The 19,383-nt window shown below is 44.0% G+C and overlaps 1 protein-coding gene across 3 annotated transcripts in view; it reads right to left on the bottom strand.

Moving 5' to 3' along the window:
* DPY19L4 (dpy-19 like 4) overlaps nt 1-19,383 on the bottom strand; it is a 617,659-nt gene that overhangs the window by 179,183 nt on the left and 419,093 nt on the right. For all 3 annotated transcript variants that reach the window (XR_015309916.1, XR_015309917.1, XM_086966015.1), the window contains exon 17: nt 7,290-7,422. Coding sequence is in view for 1 of the 3 variants with exons in the window: in XM_086966015.1 (XP_086822141.1) it covers nt 7,290-7,422 (133 nt within the window). In the remaining 2 variants the exon portion in view is untranslated. The remainder of the gene's footprint in view (nt 1-7,289; nt 7,423-19,383) is intronic.

The following is a 19,383-nucleotide window of genomic DNA, read 5'->3' as shown; positions in this document are numbered from 1 at the left end:
AAGAACCCTTGCAACTATTGATTCATTGGCATAAATCATTAGTCTCCTCAGATTTCATAGGCTTTCCCACCATCCTGATATTGTTGGGATTCAGTGGTTGTCTCGCTATAACCCATACAATAATTTGTCCGTTAAGTCAATATTTAATGCCTCAGAGGTCAGCACAAATATTTGTCTTTACTCAATATTAGAAACCAGACTTCTAGATTAACTCAGAGTCATCCTAAAATCCTAGCTGTCGCATCACCTTTACCTAGTCACTAGTCCAATTTTTGAAATGTTTTTTAAAAACCACAAGTTTGCAGTCATCCTCCACATAGGGTGTTTCACTGCGCTAGTGATTAGCTTATAAAGCAATGATACCCCTTTGGTAGAAGGTACACCCTATTCAAGACTGAAATATCTTCCTTAACAGATTATCTTAAAGGTAACCTTGTGGAATGGCCTTTCACTAAATCAAAGAAAGAGGCACTTGAGTTATGATCTTGTAATGAATATAATGGTTTAAACAAAGCTACTGTTAAAGGTAGATATCCTTTGAGGAGAATGAGGTGGGGGAGTCTGTGCTGGTCCATGGGATGAATGTGGACTATTGAGATATGCCCCCTCATTCCTGTATTTCCCTATGTTGATCCCACTAGTTTCGGAGTGTGAGCTTACTTGGGGCAATATTTTTCTTTAGTGATACAGCGGTTTCAAACCATGAGCTGAATTTTCAAAGTTAACACCCCTTGTTTCACTCCTCTGCACTATCTGTAACTACTCCTCTCTTGTTGAGTGTAATTATGGCAAAGGCAGACGCTAGACAGGCTAAGCTGCAGTAAGTCAGACACAGGGAAAATTATGACGGACAGAGGGAGAGCAAGGCCCCTCGGAGCCTGCACACCGGCAAGCGTGAATGGGAGACTCTGCTATGCGATCACTCCAACTAAGCACAAAACAAAGGTTAGCATCTATACATAACAAAATTGACGCTTTGAACAACAGAATTGATGCCATGTCATCCACCATATATAAACAAGAAGGGAGGCTGAACACAGAGGAACAGAGAATATTGGACACTGAGGACAACCTCAGGACCCACTAGACAAAATGGCTGAATATTAACAAAGTGCTGTCTATTATTAACCCCTTGACTGCTGGCCCGTTTCCGCCCCTGTGCTGTAAACAAATGAACAGGGGCGGGCCATGACGAACCCCAGCCGTCATCAGCACACGAGCACCGTAGTGCATGACGGCTGGGGTTCGTCATCAGCATGCAAGGGGTTAAAGGGAAAAACAAAGACTTGGAAGCCCGACCAAGGCAGAACAATCTTAGAATATTGGGCGTCCCTGAATCGTCATCAGTGAGTGGGACATTATAGGACTTCAAAGAACACATGCTAACCTCGACATTTGGAGCAGACAACGTTTAGAAACTGCTGGTGGTTGAAACAGTACATCATTCGTTAGCTTCTAGGCTGCTATAAGTAGGACCACCAAGGCCCATTATAGCACGAATGCTCAACTTCCGCAACCATGACCTAGTGCTCAAACTAGCATGTGAAACGAAGGACCTCAACTACAAGGAACACAGCACTGTTCTCTGTTGGAAATGGCTATCTTTTCCATGGTATACGCCACATGATTTTTGTCTTGATAGTTTGTTAGCTGTAGAATTCTGTGTACTTTACCCCTTCTAACCAGTGTCAAAGTGCTTGTGCTCCACATTTCAACTTGATAAAATTGGTATGCCCCTAATTGGTATGTTTAACTCACCTAAGATCTCTAGTATATGGTACCCAAAGTGTGCCTAGGGTCTTAAGTTAAATACCACCAGTAAGCTGAAGCACTCATTGTGCCACCTACAGCAGTGATAGGTCAAACATAGTTGTACACCTGCCCTGTGCAGCACAGCTGTGCAGGTTTCAAATTCTACTTGTCAAAATAACTCCTTTTTGACAGGCCAAAATATTCCTTTTAAATATTTAGAAGTCATCCTAAGTAGGCCTTCTTGCCCATAAGACAGGGTGCATGGTATTTAAAGGTAGGACATGTAAAAGTTTAATGTTCAGCATGTCCTTACAGTGAAAAGACCCAAATGGCTATTTTTACTGTGGCAAGGCTGGCTGTTCCATAGGGAAGAAATGGGATACAATGTTAAATGTAATATTACTATCACTGCTTAGGAAACAGCTGCAGAGTTCATTCTTGAACATTTAAAGACATTTATTATGAACCCCATTCATTGGCAAAGTTCAATTTGTAATAAAGATTTTCGAACAGGTTATTTTAGAAAGTGGTCTGTTACCTGCCTAAAACCTCTAGAAGTCACTTAGGAGATGAACAGCTCCTTCAATGAGATACAAACTTTCTCCCAGAGCTGAGATAAATCTATTGGGTGTGGGTTCTGTTTCTCTGGTTGACCGACCATCTGGGCTGTGCCCCGAACCTACCTTCAAAGAGACCTACCCTGTCACAGGCACATGAAGAGGACATATGGGCCTGCTCCCTTTTTTCATTCCCCCCTAACCAGTCAGGCACCATACCCAGTAGGAAAGGAGCTGCCTCTAGAACCAGTTTTCAGTAATCACAAAGGAGAGGTTCCTCATTTCTCTAGTCACAACTCTATGATGGGCACAGGCGCTCTGCTCAGGGGAACGAAGGTTCTGCTATGTTGGATTTTGGCAGGGAGGGAATTGTTTGCACTAGGGCACACAGGAACTGCTCCAACAGTGGGTAGGACTACCCCAGGGAAATATTAACCTATTGGTTAGGAAATGGCTAGGAGTTGCCCCCTAACACAGGCTGATGTACGGCATAAATGTGGCATGCTCAGTGCCTTCCTCAAGTCACTTCTGGGCCTGAGGAAGAACAGAAGAGACTGAACCAGCTACATGTGACCTGAGAAGAGCACCTTAAGACTGGGCCTGTTCTGTCTTATTGGGAGGACAAAAGAGTAGACACCAAGAGCCATAAGGCTGACATCTTGTTTGAGCAACAGTAACAAAACATTCCCAGCTGACCATTTCCAACTGGACCATATTTGAACCTCTGCTGTCGTGAGCCTTGACCCGCTAGTACTGTTTCCAAGGACCTGGACCCTTGCCTTTAGTGTATTTGCCTAAAGTTTTCCTAAATCTAGGACTTAATGTTTTGCTCTGAGAACCACAGAGGGATGGGGACCAACAAACTAAGCAGATCCAACAAGGGTACACTGCAGCTGGGATTGAGTTCACCGCAGCTCTCGCTATGTTCTTCTCTGCAGCAGAAAACCCTTAACAGCTGGGCTGCCGTCGGCTGCCATCCGACCACATCATACCTTTTCGACTACAGCCTGCAGCTTTACCCTGCTGAGGAAATCTGAGCTCCAGAAATTATCTCAGTACGACGCACAAAGTTTCACTGGAGCGCGGAGGTCTGTTTGGATGCAAAAACTCAACATTTCCTACAGGAAACTTTCCTGCCTTTGTTGACAGCTTCTCGGAGACCTTGGACTTTGGCTCCTCATTGTAGATGAGTCTAGCTTTGCACATAGCCTGCAGCCTTTCCCTGCTCAAGACGTTTTGCTCCCAAAATGTTTCCAAGTGCAAAGAAAACTTTGTGACCAGAACAAACTTGATTCCTGAATCCGACCCTCGCTTCTTCTCAACCTGCTTTAAAACTGTTCCATTCAAGTGCAACCATATGATTGCAGTTGGCGCCTAATGTTTTTTGGTGGTATTTTTAAATTCAAATTTTAACAATTCATGACTCTGGTCCTACTTATTAGAGTTTTGTCATTTTTGTGTTATTGTATTTATTAAAATGTACCCTATTTCCCAAATTGTTTCTTGAGTGGTGTTTATAACTGTTTGAGTATTGCATAAATACATTATACATTGCCTCCAAAGTAAACCTGTGTATTCTGTGCAACATTTCCAGGAGGGTGAGCTCAGGTTCATTTAGGGACTTTAAGAGTTCACCCTCAAAAGGAACGTGGATATTATTTGGGGTGGGCATTCACCCTCTCAAGTACAGTCCAATTTCTTACATCCTCAATGCAGATTTCACAAAGGCAGTCCAGGAGGTGAAGCAGGCCTCAAGGAGTGAAGAAAAAACTGCAACAATTGAACATTCCGTATGGCACGTTCTATCCTGCGCTTCTCATAAGTACCTACCTGGACACACAATCTATTTTCACAAATGCTCAGCATGCTTTGGCTTTGCTTAAGGAGTTCAAAACACCCAAGGAGGCTATGTAACATACTGAAATTGAAGATGCTTCTTCTCCACGTAGCAGTGACTCAGACTAAACCAGCTAGTTACCGATTTCATGATGCTCCTCAGGACATCCCCAACTTGCAAGTCCACTAGAAGCATGGTAACATTTGCCATGATGAGCCACATGCAAGCTTGGATCTTTAAGTAACCACTTGTCACTGACTGATGGCTATGTTATGGAGTGCAGTTTTACTAAAAATTACTATAGGTAGTTATGACCTGGTGGATATTTGGAGAGTAAGATACCTTACGGAACGTTCTTATTCTGTGTACAATATGTGGTTCTGTCTGGATTTTTGGCTGGTTAGGAGGGATGTGTTTTCATTGACAGTCTGCCAGAATCCCTCCCAAGGCACACTGGCTACAGAGGGCTGAGTAAGATCTCTGCTCCTGACTTGGAGGAGGCTTTGGCCTCTGCTGGGGCTCGGAGGCACAGTCCCATCCCCCTTACGACAGAGGGCTTTCTCAATTGGATTTCTCAAGCCTTGGATATTGTCGCCCCTTTTAAAGAACGCACCCAGAAGAGAGTTATACCCACATCACCTTGGTTTTCGAATGAACTTAGATCACTTAGAAAGGAATGTCGCAGGCAGAAACGCAGAAGGCGGCTTGATGCTTGTATTAGGGAGAAAACCAAACAAAGTTCTGCTTCAGAAATATAAGCGAGCCATCTTTCAAACCGAAGCGGACTTCCTCACTAATACGATTCTTGCTGAAGACAATTCCTCCAGCATGCTCTTCAAGGTGATTAAGAAGATCTCTGAACCTTTTGGGATGCGGGCGTTGCCCCCTCTCAAGATTGCTCTGATAGAATAGCTATCTACTTCAAGGACAAGGTCCTTAAAATCTTTAGGGAGCTCAACTATTTGCAAACTGCAGAACCAGAGGGCGTGGAGGTCATGCAGGACCAAGGGAGGGGAGTCCCCTTCTACCCTGGCAGCATTTCCCCAGATTACTGTGAACCAAACCTTGGGTTTTCTTATGGGCCTCAAGGCCGGTTCTCTGTTTGACCCTTGCACGCCCCTCACTCTCAAGATGGTTTCCAACTCGATTGCTGACTTTCTTTGCAAAGTGTTTAACATCATCCTCTGATCCGGCTGCTATCCGGACGCTTGGAAAGAGGCAATTGTTACACCTCTGCTTAAGAAACCCAATGCTAACCCCTCTGAACTGAAAAATCTTCACCCTATCCCCCTTCTTCTGGCCCCAGCTAAAATCCTAAAGAAGTTCATCAACATTAAGTTGATGAATTACTTGGACTCTAATGAGCTCTTGGATCAGTCATAAAACAGTTTCCGCGCCAACTATAGCACTGAATCCGCCCTTATTGCGGCCCGTGATTACATCCGCATGCAGGTTGACCAGGGTGGGTCGGTAGTGCTGATTATGCTCGACCTGTCGGCGGCCTTTGATACTATCTTTCCCACCAGAATGGTTCAACGTCAGAGAGATGGGAATCTCGGGTAAGGCCCTGCAGGTACTCCACTCCTTTCTGACAGAGAGAACTAATGTTGTTAGTTGTGGGGCTTTTAGATCCAAGGCTTTTAGCCTACCCTGTGGAGTTCCCCAGGGCTCATCCCTGAGCCCCACTCTCTTTAATGTGTATGTGGCCTGCTGGCCAAGCTGGTCAGATCCTTTGGGTTTCAGGTGATCTCCTAAGCTGACGACACGCAGATCATTGTCTCCATCTCTCATGATCTGCAGTCGGTCGCCGGGAAATTTAACCAGTGCATGGTCAGTATTATCAGATGGATGCAAAATAACTCCCTTAGGATCAAGGAGGAAAAAACTGAGGTCCTAGTTTTTGGTACTCAGACCTCAATCTGGTCAAATGCCTAGTGCCCTGGAGCTTGTGGCCCCTTCCTGTTCCCGCCAAGACAGTCAAAAACGTGGGGGTTATTTTTGACACAGACCTAAATATTGAGGCTCAGGTCAATTGCACGGTCAGTACTACTTGCTCTTACATTCTGAAGAGTCTCAGAAAGGTGCTCCTGTATATCCCATCAGCACTCCACCAGCCCACAGTCATAGCCCTGGTTACCTCCTAGCTGTACTACTGTAATGCCTTGTATTTGAATACTAAAACCACAGTAGATGGACAGAATGCAGAACAATGTCAATCATTCACCCCAGTACAGAGATCTGGGCCTAAATCCATCGTTTTTTTGCACTCCACACCACCCCAGTTCAGACATGGCCAAATCAGTCTGACCCTGTACCTCATGGGAACAGTCCAGCATAAACTGCAAAGCCATGCCTTCCCTGGACCGGAAACAAGCTTCCGAGGACCGGTTTCTGGCATTCCAGTCGTGTTCAGCCCGGCTTGCTTGAATCCAGTGGTGTGGAGTGCATGGGACTCACGTCTGAGCACACCCATCCCACTCGGGGTGACAAATGCAAAAACCACAGTAGATGGACAGAATGCAGAACAATGTCATACATGCACCCCAGTACAGAGATCTGGGCCTAAATCCATCGTTTTTTTGCACTCCACACCACCCCAGTTCAGACATGGCCATATGCAAATCAGTCTGACCCTGTGCCTCATGGGAACAGTCCAGCCCAAACTGTCAAGCCATGCCTTCCCTGGACCGGAAACAAGCTTCCGAGGACCGGTTTCTGGCATTCCAGCCGTCTTCAGCCCGGCTTGCTTGAATCCAGTGGTGTGGAGTGCATGGGACTCACGTCTGAGCATACCCATCCCACTTGGGGTGACAAATGCGTCCATTACCACCCCTTTTTGTATTGCTTTTGGCCGCCATAAGTGTGGCAGGGTATGCTCAGACGTGAGTCCCTTGCTCACTTTGCCACTGGTGGACCCGTGATATGTGATATGTTTCTTATTTACAAAAATAAACATTCACAAATGTGCGTGCCTATGTCTACAAAATGCTAAGGGAAAATGTTATTGAAAACTACAATTTTGTATTGCCATAAAAAATACAAACCCACAAAACATGTTTTATAATATAACATTCCTTAATGCAGCCACAAGAATCATAAGCACTCATAAGGAAGGAGAATGGATTTGAATAGGAAACACTCACATTCTCGTTTCTTTTCATAAGGTCTTCATCATTATACACCGGCAGGCTGGTTACCAAATATCCAGTGCACATCTTAATAGCACTCATCAGAAAAGGACTTCCAGCAAACACTGCAGCGACGGGAGCCTGGGTTCTGAAAACCAAAATATGACTTGTGTTCAAGAGTAGTAGTGTAGTCAGAAAACCAGCATGTATGAAGTTATGACTGAAGGTATATTAATTGTAGTAGTTATTAATGTGTGAACGGAAAAGGACAAAGGTAAAAAAGATCAAATTATTTTTTTGCAGTGACAAGACAATAAAAGCAGGAAGAAGATCATAGCATAGATCTTTCTCAAGCCCCAGATCCTTCAGACCACCCACTGTCGCGAAGGTCCTATATTATTGCACGTCCAAACATTTGCCTGACATAGCAGAAGAGAAGGTGACAAAATTATTTCTTCCAAGAAATCTGCCTGATTGTCAGGGTAATTGTAAAAAGTGACCAGCATACTGAAAGTTGCCATTGAGACTTTCAGAAGCCTCTCAATAGCAGCTTTTAGCAGACTGCCACTGTATAAAACAAAATTGTTTCGTTCAAAGAAGGCAGGGCCGTAACACAAGCCCTGGCAGACCCTGTGGCACAAGGGCTCCACCCCTTCAGGGGCCACCCTCAAGTTTTCAAGGGGCCCCATTCAGTCCAAAGTCAATGAATATCTATGAGATTCGGGAGACTCAGGGGGCCCCGTCATACATTCTGCAGTGGTCCCCATCATTTTGCTGCCAAGCCACTGAAAGAAGGTAATGCTTTTGTATCTCATCCTCAACTCTTAACATACAAAAGAATTACATTATTCAATTAGAATTAAAATGGCATTTTAAAAATGTCCTAACACGCCCTTTGCTTTAGAATATTTTCTTTTTGAGTTCCTAGGTACAACTAGGGTGTCTGTTCGCACACACACTAAGATAAAAGGGTGGTAAGACAAGGCATTTGTGCCTACAGCAGCCATTATTCTAGGGCGGCCTTCTCACCAAGCTACTGCAGCCAGTTCATATAATATTTATACACTGGCAAAATACCACACAGAACAATTTGTGAACTACTGTGAAATTATAGTGTGCAACCAACCTGGCTGTCTAATGGCAGTGCCTGCATCCTTATCGACTACTGGGACTCCACCCATTGATAAAGTCGGCAGAGCTACTGCCAGCACCACATACAACTTCCACCATCTACTCTCTAGTTCTGTACTGATGTCCCAAAAAGGCTCCCCTCTCAAAGGAGTGAAGAATGGATGCCAACCATAATACTGTACAAGGGGAACTCAGACAGTGGGATTTTTACAACTCTGGCTCCAGAATGGCAGCAACTACTCAAGCAGTGCTCTCTTTGGGAAACAACCGTTCCAACGGATGCTTTTACCCCACATGCCATTACAAAGAAAATGGCTTGCTGTAGGGGGTATAAGTTGTTGGATTTAACTCCAACACCTTCCCTACTGTTGCACAGACTGGAGTTGGAATAGTAAATTATACTATTCCTAACTCCAGCGCATACCCGACAGCAAGTCGGGGTAAAAAATTGTGTTGTAACGGCATGCGGGTTAAAAGCATGCGTTGTAACGTCATACAAACACTCTCTTTGGCTATGATAGAATCACTTATTGGACAACTTACCCATTATTTACACATGTATCACACTCTGCTTTAAGTGCTCCATGTTCTCCTGATTAAGGTAAACTCCCTCACCAACTAAACGCCTTGCTATGAACATTTTTATGCTGTCTGTATCCCCCTCGTTGGTATGTAAAGTGCTCCCCTGCCCCTCAAGGTCAGGCCCATGTCTTATGTATTCTGTACTCTTAATCAATAAATAAATACTTATTTGTGTAAAATTATATGCTATCTAAAAATGATTTCCCAGTACTCTGGGGCACAAAAGAAAGCTGCCCTGAACAAGAGCCCTACTGAGTCTTTATTTTGAAACCAGTTGGTTAATAACTCGATTCCGGGTCCAGAGGGGCAGAGCAAGCACAAGCAGTGTATGACCGCCGAGGAGCAGGTCTACCCCCTCCCCCTGGCTACCTGATGATGTTTTAGAGTTTAAACAAAAGAGGTACTACCAGACCTCCACACCGGCCAGGCACAATACCTAGACCAACCTTGTTAAAAACAGGTACACATTCCTTAGGTCCTGAAGAAAGCCCACCTGACCCCGCCTGGGCAACCAAAGGGCTGAAACATGTCGACCTTTTTACTGGACACATAATAGTGCGGAAGATTCCTAATCACTCTTCCTACGCACGCTATCATTTTAATAAGCCTCACACCAAGACCCAATAAATTTCACTTTTCTATGGTAATTAGGGATTTTTTAACATTTTTCTTTAATTTCACTTATCACAATTGTCTCTAATCACTACTGTATTAACCAGTGGTTCACCTCCTGGCGGAGGAAGCACAACAACTAACCCTATGATGATGCTATTACGTAATAAGTGAGGCGGAGAAACAAGATATACAGCCAACCGATACTAAGTACGTGAATGAGGGTTTTTCTCGGTATAGGAACGAAAATTAAGAATAACCCTGGCTACTCAGAACATGTGATCCCTTTTCCCCCATCATTGATTTTTTAATAACTTTGCTACTCAGCCATGACATTGTGCCTTAATGTACGACAGACGCAATTTGCTATTCAGAATTGTGGAATAGTAAATCTTTATGTACAATGTGACACTAAACACATCAGACAATTTCATACAACATGTTGCAATGGTATGGGCAGTGACAGCCTTATGTGGATAAATCTATTGTACAATCACACAAAAGTGCCACCTTGGAGCCAGGTTTCAAAGGTTTGGCAGTCTGGTTAGCTGGTTGACGCCTGCCATGGGTGTGCTGCCTAGGTACATACTGAATTTGCAGAAAGAAATGGCCTATTAAAATGAGGTATTAATAGAAAAACTGCAGACAGCAAATGTGGGTACTGGAAGAGTGAGGAGGCACTGTACCCCTGAGCAAGAACTGTGATGCTAAGGGAGATGGGTGTGGCAGCCACTGCTGACAGAAGAGGAGGCAGAGAAAGGAATCTGTTGAAACCCAATTGGCATTGAACATATGCTGTTTACAATATTGTTTGTGTGCTTTCAGTTTCAGTGGTCATAGAGGACTTGCCAGGACGTGTTATTACTAATATTTGGTTCATGTTCAACCTGTGAATAATCCATGATTTGTTTTATATGTGCTATCCCTTCAGTAGCCCTAGTTGCATTCTACTTCTCTGCTGGATCTTGGTGGTGGGGGTCTGTTCGTCGTTCTCTGTCGTTCTTCCAGTCTCAAGTTCAATGATCAGACTTTGCCCTGGCACACACGGCAAAAGTTTGGTAAAAAAATCTCTGGGACATACCAGAGTGCATCACTACTTTTATGAAGGCACAGTTGTAGAAATCAAGTCGTTTATTAGAGAATATTGAGTAGTATAGGTTTGATTTAGTTAGCATAATTAGGCTGCATTGTCAAGAGTGCAAGAGTGCTCGTCACATTGCACAAAAGTACATGTGTTTTTGTTGTGCACAAGCTGTACACGTTCATGTGTTTTATTTGTTGTCATTAAATGATCGAAATTCAGCTGCAAGTCATGGTCTCTTTCCGTGTGTGTAAATGGACCTTATTTGTAGCTTTCTGGGGAAGGAATATAATTGTGTTGGAACACTGTAAGGCTATGAGCTAAATCTCCATCGCTGTGATTGTGCAGAAACACTTCTTTGTTCTTGTGTTTTTGCATTAATAAAATATATACATTTCTTCTATGCAACAAATCAATTTTTAACAGTGAATGAAAAGAATCTGCACGTATCTGTTGTTTTGTATTTATTAATAGGATTGGTGCTGGACAAGAATTTTTTTTAGTGCTGGCTATTTACTGATATGAATTTGTGTGTTTTCTTTATAGTAAGTAAGTAATCAAACTTTATTCGGTTGCAAAACATAGCAAACCATAAAAGTATACATTTATATAATTACATCCAACATATATGATAAATGTTACATAGATTAAAAATCACAGAATAGGTACCAGCGGCCAAAATGTATTAACAAGCATTTGCAATGCAATAGGTCTCGCATTAGGAAAGTTTGAGCTATTGGTCTTGTAAATGACAATTTTTTTAATTTATGTGTTGGTTTTGAAAATAGTTCAATTAATCGCTTTGTCATTTACGATGCCAATAGTTATAACTTTCGCAAATGTGACACCTATAGCATTTGTAATGCAACATGTTTTGTATTTACGTGATTTAGCTGTATTGATATTATAAATTACAATGGCTTTTAATTTTTTTAAATAATTAATACTTAAATAAAAGTGATTTTAACTTATAATGGCAATAGCTTAAACTTTTGTACAAAACGTTTGTGAAGATTATGTTCAGTGTATTTTATTGTGACGAAAATCCAAGAACAGAAGTGAAATATTAACATCTTTTTGTAACATTTGTAATAAAGTTTGAAACATTGAGAGAACATATTTGAACCAGTTGTTGTTGAATGGTTCCGCAGATTGATGCTGGGGTGGTGCTGGGGTGGTGCTGAGTGGTGCTGCTGTGGTGGTGCTGAGTGGTGCTGTGGTGATGCTGAGTGGTGCTGTGGTGGCGCTGAGTTATACTGGGATGGTGCTGAGTGATGCTGGGGTGGTGCTGAGTGATGCTGAGTGATGCTGGGGTGGTGGTGAGTGATGCTGTGGTGGTGCTGAGTGATGCTGTGGTGGTGCTGAGTGATGCTGTGGTGGTGCTGAGTGATGCTGTGGTGGTGTTGAGTGATAATGTGGTGGTGCTGAGTGATGCTGTGGTGGTGCTGAGTGATGCTGTGGTGGCGCTGAGTGGTGCTGGTGTGGCGATGAGTGATGTTTGGGTGTTATTTATTTATTTTGGTGTTGCGCTGAGTGATGCTGGTGTTGGGCGGATTGCTGCTGTGCTGTTTCTGAGTGGTGCTGTGGTGGTGTACAGTGATGCTGGTGTGTCCCTTATTGATGCTGGTGTGGTGCTGAGTGGTGCTGTGGTGGTGCTGAGTGGTGTTGTGGTGTTGCTGAGTGGTGCTGTTGTTGTGTTGGCTTATGCTGGGCTGGTGCTGAGTAATGTAGTCATTTTGTTGAGTGTTGCTGTGTTGGTGCATAGTTTTGTTTTTGTGGTGCTGAGTGGTGCTGTGTATTTGCTTTGGTGGTGCTGACTGATGTTTTGGTGGTGCTGAGTGGTGCTGTGGTGTTGCGGAGTGGTGCTGTGGTGGTGCTGAGTAGTGCTGTGGTGGTGCTGAGTAGTGCTGTGGTGGTGGTCGAGACCTAAAAATACGTGGTGCTTTATAGACTCTTAACATAACTCCATTGCACTCCACTGACAGACAAGAGACACAACATACATCGCCATCATGTTGGAATGGAAAAAAGATAGGAGCAAACCTGGGGTCGGTTCTGTGGTGGTGACCGGGGCGCCCGAGAGACTGAGGGAAGAACAAAAAAACGAAAAAAGAGAAACCATGCAAAGAAAACCCAACCTAGGTGGAAAATAATCTCCAAACAAAAGGGCTGTCAAATCAGAAACACAGTTAAGAACAGGCTGAAAATCACCTGAGAAGCCCTGACCTCAGAGACATACTGATTTTGCCTGCCTGCCATGTAAAACTGTTTGCAGATGTGCTTATTGCAGTTGGTGACTACAAATGGTTTGTTTGTTTTGGGTTTTTTCCTTTTTTTTCTAAAACAAAATGTAAGCCCAGGCACGTTCACCTCCTGAAGTCATGTGGTGCCTTTAAACTGCCGAATGAAGGCATAACCCACTGGAGTTTTAGTAAAGTCTGACAAACTCAAATGTCTTATAAAACGAAAGGTATAGTCTATTTTTTGTAAAGGTAGACTCTAACTGCACATTCAAAAACACATCTTTAATTAGGTCTTATTGTAAACGGCATCAATACAATTTTCAATTCGAGATGAAAAGGCAGCCAGCAATTCCTGTAGCTGAAAAATAGTCCCGTGAACGAGTACAGATTTAAACCTGCGGGAAAAATACCCGATGTATTCAAAGCCATATCACGGTTCGAGGTCTGAAAATGGCCATTCAGTCTTCCGCACCTAACTTGGCCGTAGGACAGGCAGTAACACTTCAGTTCTGCAATGAGCCCGACCTCCAAGGACAATGTGGCAAAAACAACAATGAAACGCATGTAATGACTACACGGCATAACATTTGATGATACCATTTCGGTTTTTCAGCAATCAGGAAGTGCATGTAATATTTTTTTAAAAGAACAACCCTTACTGAAAACAACAAACACTCAAACGTTCGTGGTAGATGTGGGCGAGTCAACAAACAGGGAGAGCCACATGGCTCTATGAACCCAGGCATGAAAAGAGCGAGCCCCGAAAAATTGTTGCCATGTAAATAATACAACCATCATGTTCAAATATGAAAATTTTTCTTCAAAATAAAAATGTGTGTGTTCAACGTGTGGAAAGCGTTTCATCTTAGTACATACATCTGGTGGGAGAAGAGATCAAATATATTGGGGCAGAGACTGGGGAAAGCACCAGACACGTGAAATGTAATTATCGGCCGATTGCCGGGGGGGATTCAGAGTGATCGTGACGCTGTAACTGATGCCTACCTCTAGGGGATTCAGAGTGATCGTGAAGCTGTAACTGATGAAGAGGATCGTTGCACCTCATGTTTGTCCATTAAGCTTGCCCACGTCGCTCACTACATAAAAGTCATCCCAAACGTTTATGCCACACCACTTTCAAATTTCACCAGCCGCCACTAATCTTGGTGAGAGGGAGCACTGGAGAAACACAAGCTGTGAATAAATCACTTTATCAGCATTGAACGGAGAATGTTCTGCACTGTTGCTCCTTTCAGAAGGACTCTGAAGCAGGCGCAATTCCTGGCTGTTGGGAATATACAACAGTACTGCATTTTATGGCGATTGTGTTTAAATCTGGAGTTTCATCAGACTTGTCATTCTGCAAGCAGATCCAAACATACGGCCTTTTTCCAAGCAAAAGTAATGCAAATTATCGGAAAAAAGCTTCGTTTCCGGGTTTCCTACATCAGTAACCTTGACCCAAGCCCCCTCCGCCCCCACTCCCACACTCGCCATCAGCACTCTTGATGCTGTTTGTCCCACAGCTTCTGCACCCCAGGGTGGCCGTGTTAAAGAACTGCGAGGCGTCGCAGGTGTCCGGCCGGGTGAGGGGGATTCTGGTCTGGGCGAAGCCGAGAGAGGGGAGCAGGAGGAAGAGGCAGGCCACGGTGCCCCTGGACCGATGCATGGCGTCTGTCGGTCTGTCTGCCTGGTCTCTAGGAGCAGGGGGAGTATGTTTTACCTGTGCAGGGGGCGCTCTCGTGTGAACCACCTGTGCGCCTCCCTCTCGTGTGTGTACCTGTGACCATGGTTACCAACTTCCAAATCTCAGGTTACAGCAAAGCACCTTCGCTCGAAGGCAGCACAGCCCCACCCACCGACACCTCCCACAAGCAGAGCCCAGAGCAGCGCGCGCAGCGGCCCAGATCTGAATGGTGTGCAGTGATCAGTGTCACCGAGGCACAAGGAAGCCGGGTCCAGGACAAGCTACTTTACCCCACCCCAATTCACAGCGACCACGACAAAACGGAGGAAGAAGGCGGCTGAACCCTGAGACAAGAAAAACTTTTGAAACAATTGAGACAATGCGGTGCGTTTATGACACACGATGCTATTTTGCTTTCTTAAGTCATCTTCTTGTCTTGCTCTCACTTCAATAAAGACAAGTTTCGTATGGGCCAGGTGCGAGGAAGCGCAGAGCTGCTTTGGCTGGAGCGTCTGGTCACTGCGCATGCGCGTTTGAGCCAGTTCCTTTGGGCGGGACTTCCGTCTTCGGAAGTCCCTCGCACGCGCCCACGGAGTGCCTGAGAGCGGGGCTCCCATGCCCGAGGGAGAGCCCCGGCTACAGAAGTCCCGAATGGCAGTAAGTGGGGCTTAGTTCTAGGGGGGAGGGGGGTGCGCTTGTGTGTGTGTGTATCTGTGCGATGGCGGCGGCGGCGGGGGGGGGGGGGTCTTTGTATGTGTGCGTGCGTGTGTGTAGGTGCGCTGGTGTGTGTGGGGGGAGGTCTCTGTGTGTGCGTGTAGGTGCGCTAGTGTGTGTGTAGGTGCGGCGGCGATGGGGGTGGGTGTGTGTGTGTGCCTGTGTATGCGTGTGGCTGTGTATGTGCGCATGCGTGAGTGTGGCTGCGCGTGCACGCAGTCAAATCCAGCACAAGAGAAGCGCGTGGCACCCTCTTGTCCCTCATTTCCCCGAGACGGATCACTAAAGTTGTCGAGACTGGACGCATCCTTCGGATGCTAACTCCAGCTCGACCTAAAAATCAGGCAAGTAAAAGAATGAATAGAAAAGAATCGAGACATCTGCAGAGACTTATTTAAATGTTCTTTCTATGTCGGATAAGGAATTATAGGTACCTGACTATATACAAAGTAATCAATTCATATTCAAGGAATTGGAGTACTAGAAGGGCGGGGCGACATTGTCGCAAACCAGAACTTTTTAAGATTGGTAATAAATATCGTTTTCTTGGTTCAATGTAGAATTTACAAAAGAGGGTCAAATGTAATGTGGATTGAAGAGAGATGCCATTACAGGGACAGTATGGGATTAACTGGGACCAGTCGTTAATGTTAGGAAAAGTTGTTAGCCTGAAGATTGCATTAGTTTTGAAACAGGTTAGCAAAAACCTGTCATAACTGCTTAGGTTCCAGGTTAAATATGGTTGGATCGACATAGAAGTTTGGGTCATTAAGGCGTGTTGTGTCGAGGGTTTAGAGGCTTCTTCGGCCAAGCGGAGCTCTGCAAAAAAAGATAAACATTTACCCTTTAGCACTTTTCTGGTAATAAGACCCATCTCTATAGGATTGAGATAGAAGTTAGAAGTATTCAAGACCCATCTCATAAAGGAACCTTTTTACATAATAAAGCCAGTCAATCTTTGTGGCATTTTCTAATGCAAGGCAGTCCCTAATAATGCTTTGGGAGAAAACAAGCTTATCCGTTGTCCAAATATGATGCCACAGGAGTATAGGCTCTATCCTAATGATGTCAGAGAGATAGGGGAGCCCCAACTCTATATGGCAGCTAAAGGTGGATATGCCCGCAGGAACTGCAAGCAAGAATCTCAGAAAGCTGTTCTCCACTTTCTGCAGACAATCAGCCTTAACATGGCCCCAGACCCCAGCCCCATAAATAGCAATACTGATGCATTTAGCTTGATATATTTGGATCAGTTCCTCAGGGGCTCTAGTGCCCAGTCTCTGGGTAAATTTTACCAAGGCCATAGTCGATTTTACAAACTGCAGTTTTCTTGCTTCAATGGCTTTTTTCCAGGTACCTTTATCATCTATAAGTACCCCCAGATAGGGGTAGGTGGCGGTGTAGGCTACACTGGATTTGGTAATATAAATCATTTTCCCCTTCCTATGATTTTGGCCACAGCTCATAACAAATGTTTTTTTGACGTTGATCTTTAGATCAAGGTCTAGCATGAAGAGGTTATAGCGGGAGAGGGAACGCTGGAGCTCCACGGAGGTGCAGGCAATAATCACCGCATCATCCGCATAAAGAAGGGCGGGGACCAGACGATGTTGGATTCTGGGTAGGTCCTTGGCTCCCTCCAGCATGGCCAATTCTAGACCATTGGTATATACAATAAATAAGAAGGGTGCCAGGACACAGCCCTGTCTGACTCCCCGCTCCACTCTAAACAGAGCTGTGAGCTCCCCACCCGTACCAAACCTCACTCTAGCTGTAGCATTGGAATATGTTTCCCTAAGAAAGGTGATTAAAGGTTCTTCTTCCCCCATTTCTTTAAGAATAGTCCATAACTTCTAATGGCCCACGCAGTCGAACGCAGCAGTAAGATCTACGTATGCCAGTTGAAGTGTCCCTCTTTTTACGTCCACATATTTACCCTTTATAAGGGACAGGTTTAATACCTGCTCGACAGTGCCCAATCCCTCCCTAAAGCCATACTGGATGTCAGAAATAATGTTATTTTCTTTGGACCACAGCTGTAGACTATCTAAAATAATTCGACCCACTGTCTTCCCAAACGAATCCAGCAAGGAAATAGGGCGATAACAAGTTGGATTTAAGCGATCGCCCTTTTTGAATACTGGGATGAGAATAGCTTTAGACCAGGAGTCTAGCAGACCAATTTTACATGCTGCATTTAGAACCCGCAATAGGATTAGAGCCCAGAGATCTATGTTAGATTTATAAAAGTCCACAGGTACACCATCTGGGCCCGGGGCTTTTCCACTTTTGCTCGCTATCAGTGCAGTCACAACTTCATCTAATGTGAAGTCTAGGGCGATTGGAAATGCTGAGGGAGCAGAGCTCTCCGGGTTCATCCCTCATGTGGGCTCGTCTTCGGTGTTATTCCCTGCTAGCCCAAAGATTTTTGAGAAATAAATAGTCCAGGATGATTCGTCTATTGTAATCTCAATTCCATCTGTGTCTCTAGGGCCTGACAAAAAAGGGGAATTTATCACATGCCAGAATGCGGCACTGTCCTTTAGATGGCAGCTTTTGTGTAGGTCTGCCCATAATTCCTCTTTTATTTCAGTTTTTCTAGCCCTTATAGCTTTGTTGTATGTTTTTCTAAGCAAGATAATCTTGCTTCTGTCCCGCACTGCCACATTTAAGGCTTTTTTCAAATTCGAGTAGGCTTTTGTGCAGGTTGAATTAAACCATCCTGCAGTTTTGTTTTTTATGCCCTGAAGGGTGCAAGTTAGGGCCTTTTGAATAGTATTAGATATTTGCAAAAAGTTGTCTATGGTCTCCTTAGGTGTCGTAAGATCGTACAGGCATAGGTTAATCTTTTCCATGGACTCTTTAACAACTTTTTTATTGATCTTTGATGAATCAACTTTTGGCCATTTCAAGGTATAACCATTTTACCTACCCAAGTTTATATCTACCTCCCGATGGAGATTACTATGTTTATTCCTTTCTCCATATGTGTCAAAGGAAAGGGTGATTGAGGTTGGGAAATGATCACTAAAAGGTGAATTATGAGTATGGAAATGTTTTATATGTGTAACGGCCGAGCTTGTTAGGAAGATAACGTCTATACAAGAAGATGCGCCGTTTCCATGATAGGTTGGTTTCAGGGGGACAGAGGGAGTTACTAACTCATTGGTGAGAGTTAGTTGAAGAGTCAGGATTGTATCAATTAAACATAGGCCACTTTGAGAGTGGGTAAAATGAGTTAAATTAAATCTTTATCATCAGTTATTCTGCAAATGTTATTAAAATTATATGGACAAAGGGTCAAGTTAAAATCACCACCCCAAACTATTATAGGGTTTCTACCTTGATTTTTGTTATTAAAATCCAAAAGAAAACTACAAATTTCTTTTAGAATATCAATTAACTGCAATTGGGCTACATTATTATAAAAGTTTATTAATAGAAGGAGATCTGTTTTATTGATTTCCATAAGGATAATATGGTAGTTCGATTCGTTTTTTAAAGCCTTAGTTTCCTGTACTTTAATTAGATTAGTAGCGTAGACAACTAATCCTCCTTTAGCTCGTCCCGAAGGAGATGGTAGGGCAGGAGAAAAGAAGGTTTTATAACCATTCAAGTGGGTCGGTGTAACGGCCCAGGTTTCTTGCACGCAAATAAGTTCATATTCACGGACAAAATTTAGCCACTCACCCAAATGGACCTTCGAAAGTAGGCCTGCAATATTCCCAAAAATGTTGTTAAATGAGACCCCTCTTATAACAGATGCTTTCATCGAAGGTGAAGTTGAAAAATCAAGGGCCTCAATTCCCGGTTCTTGGTCAGGGTAGGGGCCCCTTTTTCGGTTGGGCCTAATTTTAATCACTTGAGGCTGGGGTGGGGGCTCAACAGAAGTTACTGATGGTGCAACGTTCAATTTCGGTTTACCAGAAGTAATATGAACTAAAGCTGAGACTGTGAGTGGTTTTAGCCTAGCTACTGCCAAGGGTGAGTTTTGAGAGAGGATAGGTAAGTTTACGCCACTATTTTCTGAATTACCTAATAAAAGAAGCCCTTCAGTTA

Source organism: Lissotriton vulgaris, chromosome 4_1 (genome assembly GCF_964263255.1).
Source record: "Lissotriton vulgaris chromosome 4_1, aLisVul1.2, whole genome shotgun sequence".
NCBI lineage: Eukaryota > Metazoa > Chordata > Amphibia > Caudata > Salamandridae > Lissotriton > Lissotriton vulgaris.
This window is presented reverse-complemented; position numbering and strand designations above follow the sequence as displayed.